Source organism: Nyctereutes procyonoides, unplaced genomic scaffold (genome assembly GCF_905146905.1).
Source record: "Nyctereutes procyonoides isolate TBG_1078 unplaced genomic scaffold, NYPRO_anot_genome, whole genome shotgun sequence".
Classification (NCBI taxonomy): Eukaryota; Metazoa; Chordata; class Mammalia; order Carnivora; family Canidae; genus Nyctereutes; species Nyctereutes procyonoides.
This window is the reverse complement of record NW_026575142.1, coordinates 32218901-32231703: the sequence shown is the minus strand read 5'-3', so window position 1 is coordinate 32231703 and position 12803 is coordinate 32218901. Positions and strand designations below refer to the sequence as shown.

At 38.6% G+C, this 12803-nt stretch overlaps 1 protein-coding gene across 1 annotated transcript in view; it reads right to left on the bottom strand.

Annotated features, from left to right (window-relative positions):
* Positions 1-12803, bottom strand: part of DNAH5 (dynein axonemal heavy chain 5) — a 297281-nt gene that overhangs the window by 147846 nt on the left and 136632 nt on the right. Inside the window, exons 23-29 of the mRNA XM_055308486.1 lie at positions 12521-12722; positions 11530-11765; positions 7841-8059; positions 6742-6804; positions 6214-6452; positions 4783-5023; positions 2492-2691 (exon numbers count right to left, since the gene is read on the bottom strand). Of these exons, the coding sequence (XP_055164461.1) occupies positions 2492-2691; positions 4783-5023; positions 6214-6452; positions 6742-6804; positions 7841-8059; positions 11530-11765; positions 12521-12722 (1400 nt within the window). The remainder of the gene's footprint in view (positions 1-2491; positions 2692-4782; positions 5024-6213; positions 6453-6741; positions 6805-7840; positions 8060-11529; positions 11766-12520; positions 12723-12803) is intronic.

The window sequence follows — 12803 nt, the reverse complement described above, 5'->3', positions numbered from 1 at the left end:
GTGCTTGAACTCACAACCCTGAGATCAAGCGTTGCATGCTCTCTGATTGAGCCAGCCAGGTGCATCATGTTGCTGGCTTTTAAAATGCTACTACCAAGTGACTAATCCATCGCTATTTACTGGGCACTGCTCAACTTTTTCTTTTTTGATCCAGAGCACAGAGAGGTGGGAGACATGTCATCTGAGGAATAGACAGGCATTAGATTTGACTCCACCCAACTTCTAAAGTAATAAAATTCCAGTCATTGTTGCTACAGCCAAGAGAATAATATTCTTTCTGCTGATCTTCGGTGCCTACTCCAGGGACTCTCTCTGGTTTTTCATATAATATGGGCGATTACAGAGACCCTGGTGGAGACCAAACAACCAGTTCCATCTTCAGATATGACAATTCCTGCCATCTCTCTAGCCTCCCCTTTTCTGGGTCTCTTTCCAACTTCCCGTTCACTCATGTCCACCTACTCATGTTTGTGTGTGTTATTAGGGCTTATACTAAATTTCTCACAGCCACTTTGCAGTCTCTCCCATAGTTAATATATCTTCCCTTTTTCTTTCTTAAGACAGAAGCCGAGAGTGGTCTTGCAATGTCTTTTCTCCTTCTCTTTAGAATGAGAACCTCATTTCTCCCTGGACACATGGCTGCCCAGTTACAACACTGAATTTCCTAGCCTCCTTTGTGCAGCAGTGTGCTGTCCCAGGACTAAGTTCCACATCAGTAGTTCTCAACCTTGGCTGTACTCTGGGATCATCCAGCAAGCATTAAAAACAACTCAGGCCTGCCTGGGTCACACCTCCAAGACACTCTGACTCAACCAGTCTGAGATGTGGTCCAGACACTGGGATGTAAGGTCCCTTGGTGTGTCCGGTATCTAGCCATGTCTGAGAACCACTCTCCTGGATGAGAAGTAAGTGGCAACACTGGATGGAAGAGGGAGTATGAAAGAGAAGAGCCACAGCTGGGAAAGACAGAAGAGTGAGCCAGACAAAGCTTGGGTCCCAGATGATGGGTGGAGCTTCTCATCAACCTGGTGCTTCTTTTATGTGAGAGACACACAAACTTCAGTCTGATGCAAGCAATGTTGTATGTGGTGCTTCTGTTATTTGCAGACAAAATCCTAACTGATTACACTACTTATCATTGTTCTCCCTCTTTTTCTTCTCCCTATTGATCCATTTCAACAAACTATGGACTTGAAATCTTCTCAAATATTAGTCATATTAGTGAATAAAATTTTCATTTCCATACTCTTAATTGTTAAACAGACTTTTAATATTCCACATATTTCTGGGTGTGTTTTTTATTTATGCTTTTCATTAGGATGCAGTTCCATAGCAATGGAGGTTTGTGTTTTATTCACTCTTCTATCCATAACACCTAGAAGAGCACAAGGCACATAGTAGGTGTTCAGTAAATTTGTATTGAACATTGTGTTCCTCACACAATTCTTGTCTGTGGATTCAATGCCATTAGTAAGGATAGTTGACCAATCGCTAACATAGATTACTTCTACCTAATTTATATGTGTACATTTTCTACCTCTCTTATTTTCTATCTGTCCTTCATTCTACTTGGATATTAATCACAACCAAATTCATTAAAACTGTCAAATCCTAAGCAGCTCAGAGTAAAGGTTATCAATGGTCTAAATATCTAAGATCTAATTTTATATTACATATAAAACCAAGTAACCAAGTAAATGTGAAGAAGAGAAATTTTTATCTAAATAGTATTAAGGGGTTATTAATCCTTTCATTAAAATTATCAATACACATATACACGAAAAAAGGAGTGACATTTGAAAGAATGCAATAAACTCATATCTCAAAGATACTCACATGCTACCTATTACCATATATTTGAAAAGATGCTGGAAAACAAAAAATTATTTCAGAAAGAGCAAAGGGAAGCAATGAACCAAGGAAATGTTAAGTTCATGAGTCTAAGACTCACGTGTCCAAAGTGTGATGGCTTTGCTGTTAACTGTCAAACAGAAATGTGAGACTAGAACCATTATGTGCTGTTTTACTTCTCTTTATGAATTAAGTTCATTCTCCATCTTAATCTGTCATCTCATTAAAGTATGTACACAACTAAGAGTTTCTAGTCCACAGATGTTGGCACAATGATTTCCCAAACAGAACGATTATTCTGAAACTCAGCCTAATTTGCCCTGGACTCCAGAGCCTGTCGAGCTGTCAGCTGTGCAGTGAGGCTTGTCAGCAGCAAAGTTGAAACATTCTGCAAGATCTAAGTGGCTAATTACATGTTACATTACTTTGTCCAGTTGATGGTCTCAGACACATCCCACAAATAGAGGATAATGAAATAAAAACAGGATTATACATGACGTGCCAAAGGCTAAAATTAAAACAAGGATGTTTAACATTAAGTAAATCATATGGGGGCTATTGCTGCATTTTAAAAATGAATTTCCCTTAAAATGTTTGTTACAAGGGTTCCCGAATCTCAGGGGAAAGATGGACTTCCTACCTGTTGCTCAGTAGGGAACCCAGCAACATCAAGCTGTCCTCCATGCTGGCGATGATTTCTGAAGTGCTGTCTCCCCGCAAGAGGAGCTCTCCACGGGTCTTAAAGCTGCCAAAGGTGAATGCTTTGCTGTCCCACTCACTGGTCACCTGCTTCAGCTTCTGTTCAATGTCCCTCTCTTTCATTGCACTGATACAGATGTCCTATGAAAATTGCAAGCTCTAGTTTTATCACTTGAAAGTCACACATCCTTCTTGAACAGTCTAGATTCAGCAAAGGTCCTAGCCTCACTATTTGCTTCATCCGTATCTATAAACACTTTTTTTCCAGCTGTAAATGCAATATAATAAATGGTGTATGTGTATATATATATACAATTAGGGAAAGAGATGAAGATAGAGATATTACTAAACAACAGAACTTTAATTTGTAAAATTTCCTACCACACTCTTTGAGAAAGAAAGATGACAGAAAAGACATGCAACAATGGAATGCTGTTCAGCCGTGAGAAAGAAGGACATCCTGCATTAGCGACAACATGGATGGACCTTTAGGGCATTAGGATAAGTGAGATAAGTCTGACAGAAACAAATACTCTGTGATATCCCTTATATGTGGAATCTGAAAAACCTAACTCAGAAAACAGAGTGGAATGGTGGTGACCAGAGGCTGGCAGAGGGGGACAGAGACAGACGTTTAACGGTACATACTTGCAAACAAGAGATGAATAAATCCTGGAGATGGACTATACACAACAAAACTATATTATAAATATTAAACTTTCTAACAGACTAGAACTTAACTGTTACCACCACTAGAAGAAATGATAATTATGTGGCGCGACAGAGGTACTAGCTAACACCACGATGACAATCATGTAGCAATATAAGTGTATCGTGTCAATATATTATACACCTTAAACTTACACAATGCTATATGTCAATTTTTATCTCCATTTGGATAAAAAACAGATAATGTAATAACCTTTTAAATTTCGAAACTCTAATCAAAGACTCAAAATTTAATATGTCTCTGATTTAATTCTAGAGCTAAATCAATGCAGTATGATTTCTGCACCTGATTTTCCCAGGCTCCTCTGCAGCCATTTATTCCTGGGCCATTAGTCAAGCCCTGTCCTTGCCCTCTTTCCATCTCATACTGTGCCCGCTCTCTGGGTAAGCTCATCTACACCCACAAAGTCTGTACCCTTTCATGTCTCCAGGTAAAACCCACATCCATTTGCCTACTGGGCCTCTATGCTTGGATCTACAGGGAATCCCAAACACATTCTGTGAAATATCAGACCCATGCCCCAAATCAAGTTCTTTGTATCTTGTCTTTCATCTAAGTCCCTTCCAATAATTTCCTATCTCAGTGATAAGCACCATCATTCACCAAGATCTCTCAGCAGGAAATCTAGGGCTCCCCCTTAGCTCCGCCCTTTTTTTCTCCTACTATGTTCCCTCCCTCACCAAATTCTACCTAGCTTTGCCTTCTAAAAATCTCCTCAATCTTTCCTCCTCTCTTCAGCTTCACTACCTGCCCCCTCATCCAACACACCATTATCTCTTGTCTGAGATATTCTTATAACCCCCTTGTTGACTTTCTCATCATTCTCATTGGCCCATACCCTAATCCTTTCTCCACACAGTTACCACAGTGATCCTTACAAAATTCAAATCCAACCATGTCATCTCTGCTCAAAAGAGATCTCTCAGACACCTACCCACTGGTCCAAAGACCAAAACTGGTAACACACACTCGCCATGCTGACATTCCTCTGGTTTCCCAAACACACCTCAGACCCTTCACACCTGCTGCTCCACCTGCCTGACACTATCTTCTTTGCACTTTCCAAGCTCCTCCCTGCCTCACCACACAAGCACATGAACATGTACCCCTGGAAGTCATAAGCATGTACCCCCACAACTTTATCAACTCCCAACCCCTAAACAGGTTAAGCCTATTACTGTAGGCCATCTTAGGGCAGATACTTTTACTTCAATGGTATTTACCATATTTTATAACTATACCTTTATACGTATAATTATTTCACTACACAAATTATGTAATGACCTATGAATGCAGAAATGCATCTTTATGTCCCCAGCATTTAACACAAAACCTGTCACATAAAAATTTGATGAAGGAATGAAGAGCTCAATACCTAGAAAAGTTTTAATGTCCTTAGAATGGTTTACTGATCCCATAATCCGTAATGTAGGAATACTATCAAAAGAAATCCCATGAGATCTTCCAATGCCCCACCACATCATACTTTCTATCAACTGTACCTCTATTTCATCTTTGTATTTTAGAAGAGGGGCCTCCATGATATTTCTTAACTTAAAGGTTTCTTTCCCCACATCCATAGTATGCCCAGTGAGAGCAGCTATAGCTTTCCAGTGCCTCTCCATTATGGCCTTACTGGCCATGTGCTCCAGGAGCGGACAACATTCACTGAAATCATCAATGGTCTTCTTCAGATCCAAGAAAGCCTGCCAGTCTTTCAAGGCCCGGGGCAGTTTCCGACACCTGTAAAGTAAAGCCACCATGAGTGGTGATTCAAAGATGAGCCTGGACGTAGCCCATCCAAGACTGTCTGCTAGCATTTCCATCAGAAATGGTCATTTTGCAAATACCCACCATTTGCTTCAACGTGAATGGAACTGGAGGGTATTATGCTGAGTGAAATAAGTCAATCGGAGAAGGACAAACATTATATGTTCTCATTCATTTGGGGAATATAAATAATAGTGAAAGGGAATAGAAGGGAAGGGAGAAGAAATGTGTGAGGAAATATCAGAAAGGGAGACAGAACATAAAGACTCCTAACTCTGGGAAATGAACTAGGGGTGGTGGAAGGGGAGGAGGGCGGTGGGTGGGGGTGAATGGGTGATGGGCACTGAGGGGGGCACTTGACGGGATGAGCACTGGGTGTTATTCTGTATGTTGGCAAATTGAACACCAATAAAAAATAAATTTATTATTAAAAAAATGGTCATTTTGAATACCTACCATATTTTCAAATCTCATGACTCACAGGATATCTGTTATGTTATATTAATTTAACATACTCTTAACATAACGTTAATATAACATACTATTCTACATTATAGAAAATTGCTCCTCTCAATCAGGAAAGATTTTTTTTTCAATTACCTCATAAAAATTAACTAGAAAAAAAGGCATTATTTTAAAAGATAGAGGTGCCTCCCAGTTAAATTCAAGTCTACAAACATGTATTAAGAGGCTTATAAGTACAAAGCACAACAGAGCATACCAGGTTGTCAAACAAACAAACAAAAATAACAAATGACCCTCTATTTTCTTTGGGTTCACTACTTAAAGGATATAGAAAAATCAGAGGACTCTTGTTTTTATTACAGGAAGTCATCTCACATAAACTTCAAATGTTGGTAAGTGTAATATAAATACAGATCAGCTCCCTCCAAGATGCAGAAAAGCCCCTGACCATATTCATCCAGGTTTAAAGGATGTGCTTGTCTCACCTCGCACACACAGGGGTAATTAATAAATAGTGTCTGACAAGGGTGATGTCAATAGACAATGGCAATGCAGCACAATGTGCTTTCAAAACATCAAAGGGTGAGAAGAGAATTTGACAGCCCATCAAAAAAGAAGAGAATTTGACAGCCCATCAAAAAAAAAGAAAGCATTTGAGATTCAAGAGCTCTGGGCATGCTAAACATTTAATTTCTCACCTGTTCTGGAATTCTGAAAGTTCATTGTTGATTTTTTCAATATTCACTTCTGACCAAAGGATATCATGATAGCTATTTACAGTTTCTATGACGCTGTTGTACAGAGTGTATATTTTCTGTAGAAGATTTAATTGCTTCTTTATTTCAAGAAGCTGAGGATACTGAGTAACTGGCAGACCAAAAAGCTCCTCTCCTCCAGTATAGGTGATGTATTTTCGATAGATATTATCAAACTGATTCTAAAGAAAACATAAGTGAAAACTTATCAAGATGATTTACACATGAATAAACATGTAAACTTTTAAAAACTGGCAAATAAGCAAGCATGTATGATCTCTGAGCACATGCAAGTACGAATAGTAAATAACTATAGCTAGTTACATAGAAACTAACTCTAATTATAATCATCCCAACTCACATTTTTTTTTAAAACATTCCACAATAGGCCTTTCCATATTAAGGAAATAAATGTATGGGCCTAAAATACATTTTGGTCATTTAGAAGGTCATAGAAATTAAAAAGATTACCTGAAACATGATAAGCCTATCACTGGCTTCCTGGGGTTTCAAGCCACTAGCCATTGGACCATTCTGAAACAAAAAGTTAAATATACAATAGAATGAAATGTTGCTTATGGATTTTATGAGCTCAAAGTATTTGCATGTCAAAGTTAGCTCTCAGGCATGTCACATAAATGATAGAAAACTTCATTTTTTAACTGTAGAAAAGGACTCAGGAAAGTGACTCGTTTGGAAATATTTTCAAGTCTAAAAAATACCACAACTTCTAAATAATACCACAACCTCTCAATTTCAAGAAAATTTGAAAATTAAAAACAAGTACTATTCATCTCTTAGGTGACACAGGCAAAGAAAAGTCACTAAGCACTCTATAGGAAGCACATATAACATCTGGCTTTGAATTCAACACTAATGCCATGAAACTCAGTTTTTACCATTCTCATATCAACTTGTGAAGTGACCTATAATCTTGACATTCCCAACAGGTTTTCCTACATTAGAACACCTTCAATAAGTGGATTTCTGTGCTTTTTCTTCCATGAAGTTACTGCAGGAATCCAATCTCATAAGTTTATTAACTTTGTGGTTTGGTGTGTTTTTCCTACACAATAGGTACAAACCATATCCTTTATTCTACATATTTCCACTCTGTAGTATATTATAATTGGCTAGAAATGGGTCATATTATACAACATTCCCAGTAGAAGAGTTGGCACTAAAACTCGTAAATGAGTGACAAAAACATGAACTCCATCTGTCTCATCCATCTTTGTGCCTTCAGCACCAAGGGCAGTGCCTGGCTCACGCCAGGTACCCTGTGGTGTTTGTGGAACTAAGGAGAGCTGTCAAGGGAGGGCTATACTAACCATATGCGAATAGTATTTGTCTGCACAAATTTAGAAAGCTATCAAACAACTTCAGGAACAGAATAGTCATATAATATGGACAGTCCTTTTAAATTCCTCATTTCTTAGACTGCCCTCATGAAAATAAAATTCCCATTCCTAGAGAATTTCATTAAACTTGATGTACAATCTTTAAACACTTTGCATGTTCCATTCCCAGACTTCCCAAAAAATACAAACAAAAAAAGCTAGAGTTGTACCAAATCATAGTCCAAGTAGAACTGGTGACAGTCCTGGAGGAAGATCTCCACGGTGCTAATAAGTTCCTTCCTGAAACTGGGCTGCAGTGAGACTAATTCATTCTGAACTTCACTGGCACGTGCCAGAAGCTTCTCCCAAGAATAACGCAGAGTATCAACTTTGTCCATCTCTTCCTTCGCTATCAGAAGCCCATATTTGTTAAGCAGGGCATAGGATTCCTACACAAAAGAAGGAAAATTTAATTTATGGCAGTCAAATGCATAAATCTATACATTTATTTATTAAAGCATTAACTGAAGTGTTGGAATGGAAAATATCCACATGTTAGGGAAACGGCCCGGAGAGTTCTACTATTCTTCTTGCAAACTGAAAACTTAAATGACCAACTGAGCCCCTAAGCTTTGGTTTCCTCATCTGTAAAATGGGAGAATTCCCTGACTGCTTCACAGGATTTTTGCGAATATCAAAAAATAGCATTTTAAGTGAATTTCAAAAACGATAAAAATTATAAATCATTATACAAATAAAAGGTATTTTTACTTAGGCTCCTTAATTGTATTTTAAGACTGAAATTATATCAAGTAAATGAAAATAAAGTAATCTAACTGCTAATATTAGGATAACAAAATAAATCAGGGTTTTAATTCTATCCCATCTCATTTTGTTGGTAGGAGGTTCCAATACTAAGACACAAGAGGGAACTCATGCACTGAAGCCTGAGCCAAGTCACTACCTTCAAGATGAAAAATCCTAGATGACTCTCTTGACTAATAGATTAAAATTGGCTTTCATGAAAAAGGATTTTCCCTAAATATTCCTACCCTGATCTCCCACCATTAGTTCTCCCTATACAGGTAGTTGAATACCTAATCATTAATTCAGGGAGAGACTATTGATTTGGGTACCCCTAACCCAGTGCCTTTCTCCATCTTTCTTCTTTCTCCTTGAATGCATTCTTCTGGTCTGCATCTCAGTACCAATCAAGCAAAGTGGGGAAACAGAGGGTCCTGCAGCTTTCCAATGCTGCCTCTGATTTTTGAGTAGGTTCAACAATTCTGGGATATAGTATTCACAAGCTCATGGTGTGTCTGTACAAATTTGGGTGATAATGGGAATACGGGGGTTGTATACCAAGCCATGTCTTCCAAGCAAGTTCTACCAGGAATGAGGTTGTATTTTGATGTTGACGACAGTTAGGTGTTTGTTTGATCTTGACTACCGGACTATAGTTTTGTCTGAATTCACAGACAGGGGCAAACAGGGGTGTCAGTTACTGGGCCTCCTCTTCAAACTCCCAGCAATGTTCCTGGTTCTACATAAAGCAGGGACTCTTCACCTTATGTTTCAATTCCCAAGAAGGGCACAGAGTACCATATGATTTTCTTGACTCAATATAGCAACAGTGCAAACACATGGTCATCTGCTTCATTATCATGGTAATTTAAAATTTTCTAAAATTCAAAGAGGGATGCAGAAAATGTGAGATTAGTGTACAATCCTCACCATCAGAAATTTAAGTCCATACATTTAAGTTACAGTGTAATAAAAAGATATTTCTTCTGGAATTATTTTAATGCTACAATTATACTGATCTCATTTAAAAGAATAGCACAGTAAACCATTCCTGAGCAAACATATTCATATAGAAGAGAAAATATGAAACAGTACAATTAAAAAAGTAATGTGGGGCAGCCCAGGTGGCTCAGCGGTTTAGCTCCGCACTCGGCCCAGAGTGTGATCCTGGGCATCTGGTATCGAGTCCCGTGTCGGGCTCCCTGCCTGCTTCTCCCTCTGCCTGGGTCTCTGCCTTTGTGTGTGTGTGTGTGTGTGTGTGTGTGTGATGAATAAATAAATAAAATCTTTTAAAAAAAGTAATGTGTAATGCTAATCAAACTGCATCACTTCCTTGACCCTCAGTTTCCTATGTTAAAGTAGGTGTTTGGGGATGCCTGGGTTGCTCAGTGGTTGGGTGTCTGCCTTTGGCTCAGGGCATGATCCTGGAGTCCCGGGATCCCTGCATGGAGCTTGCTTCTCTCCCTGCCTGTGTCTCTGCCTCTCTCTCTGTGTCTCTCATGAATAAATAAAATCTTTTAAAAAAATAAATAAAGTAGGTGTCTGATAAAGATTAAATGAGTCAATACAACATTAATACATGAATGAACACTATTAGTGCCTCCAGGGACCAAGGGCAAGCCACCCTAAAATGCACCACTTTGCCACATTGATTATTCTAAATAAGAGTCACTTAAGAAACTTTTTGCTAATGCAAAAAGAACACTCTGACCCCTCCCCTACTTTTTCTCTAGAGAGCAGAAAATAAACCTTCCATGTGAAAGGTATCCTCTCTGAACCAGGAGGTTGAGAGACAGCCTAATACCAGAGATAGGACCTTTAGAGCTGAGAAGGCTGTATAAACAACCCTTGTTACTTTTTCAACTACCAGAGCCCAAATTCCCTTTAGAATCCCTTACTAATTAATTGAAGCTCCCAAAGTTAAGTTTTATTTGAACTGTCAATTCCTTGTTCATTTCTTTTTTTTTCCTTTTTTTTATAATAAATTTATTTTTTATTGGTGTTCACTTTACCAACATACAGAATAACACCCAGTGCTCATCCCGTCAAGTGTCCCCCTCAGTGCCCGTCACCCACTCACTCCCACCCCCCACCCTCCTCCCCTTCCACCACCCCTAGTTCGTTTCCCAGAGTTAGGAGTCTTTATGTTCTGTCTCCCTTTCTGATATTTCCCATAGATTTCTTCTCCCTTCCCTTATATTCCCTTTCACTATTATTTATATTCCCCAAATGAATGAGAACATACAATGTTTGTCCTTCTCCGATTGACTTACTTCACTCAGCATAATACCCTCCAGTTCCATCCACGTTGAAGCAAATGGTGGGTATTTGTCGTTTCTAATGGCTGAGTAATATTCCATTGTATACATAAACCACATTTCTTTAGGTATCAATTTCATTATTGGGCTCTGTGCATGTATAATAAAACTTTGTTTTTTCTCCTATTGATCTGTCATATATCAATTTAATTCTTAAGCCAACTAGAAGACATTGAAGAGTAGAGGAAGAATTTTTCCTCCCCTACAGCTCCATCCAGGTTCTGTTTACCAGCTGGTATTCCCATTCCAACTGCTACAAGTGCTGTCTATGGGGATCATAGCTGCCTCTTTCCCTGCAAAAACTGTCCTCAGCTAAATGGGAGCTTCCTCATGGGGAGATTATAGCCAATGACCAACTGACTTGGGGGTATAAAGGGCAGTCCTTCTTACCTCAAGGTAGGACCAACTGTGCAGTATACCTCATGCTCCACAGCACCCCATGGAATCAAGTAGAAATCAGTCTACAGCCAAGATCACATTCTCACTTAGCTACCCAACACCTGAATCAACCTCATCATTTCTGCTTCCCTCACCTCCTTCTCCTATGGGAACTCATCAATAGATCACTTGTGCAGAAACCCTCACCCCAGGTTCTGCAGTTAGGAATCTTAGATGCCATGTAAAGGACCAGAAGAGGCCCACAGAAGGTACCCTTTAAGGTTTGGTATCATCATTACTGAAATTGTTCTTAGGTTAAGCGTCCATTTGTAACTATAGTCCAGACTTAGTCAATATTTTAGCTAATGTCACTCAACATGTGGAGATATTTCCATAATGAATAAATGATTATCTGTTACCTCAATAGGTCCTATTTGAAAGTCAATGGAGATTTGTTGCTCCCTGATTTCTTTCAGTGCTGCCATAGCAATCCGAATATCATCTAAGTCTTTAATCTGACGATTCAGTTTCTTATTGAATTCTTCAACGAGTGTAAAAATGTTTTCCATCTCACTCCTATATTTTTTGTTACAGTGACGGCCAATGACAACCATCCAGGCCTTTGTCTCAGCAGTCAGAGTGAACTTCAAGTCAGCTGTAAAACCCAATTGTCCACAGATCAGTTTGAAAAACTTGCACGGGGCAGCCCTGGTGGTGCAGTGGTTTAGCGCCGCCTGCAGCCCAGTGCGTGATCCTGGAGACCCTGGATCAAGTCCCACATCAGGCTCTCTGTATGATGCCTGCTTCTCCCTCTGCCTGTGTCTCTGCCTCTCTCTCTCTCTCTCTCTCTCTGTCTCTATGAATAAATAAATAAAATCTTAAAAAAAAAGACTTGCATGTATGAAAACATAGAATGCTATTGTTCACCAATTATAAATACTTTGCAACTTACAGCCCTGTAGTGCATAAGAAAATCAAACTGGAAAAAAATTAGATTTTCCTACTCATTATATATTCATTCATTTTATAAAGCTTGTTGTACAACAATTTGGAACATATTTTGAAATGCTAAAAAAGGACATTATCAAAATCATTAGCGATAAGCCTCAAATGCTTATAATTATTTATTAAAGGAAAAGTAAATTTTAATTCCAAATACAACATGCTCATCCTCTTTCTCTGAATTAGCATTTATTTGCAATGTTTAGCAGCAAAGTGTTCAAAATAGTCCAGAATATATAATCATGCAGAAGGGAATTAAAAACAAATATACAAATTGGTCTTAAAACTTGAAGCCCAAAAGAAAGTCAATCTTAAAGATAGCTAGAACTCTCTGGAATACTAATCTAGGTAAGGAGACAGAACAATACTACTGAATTTTTATGATTGCCTGAAAGAAAATGAACCAACCTGTGTATAGAGCAATGGCACCCACACAGATGCATTCTGCTTCGGCATTAATTTCCTGCTCTAGCTTTTGGAAATAGAGAATCTGAGATTCAAATTCAGAAAGCAAGGGGGTTTTTGTAATAAACATCATAACCATTTCTTCTTTCTCTTTTTGCCAAATATGATTGTAGCGTTTGAAGCAATCCATAGATGTAATAACTTCCTAGAATACAAATAACAGATTTGTGTTGAGAGGAAAGATGTGGAAATGGCATCATGGTATAAGCGAATATTGCTCAATTGC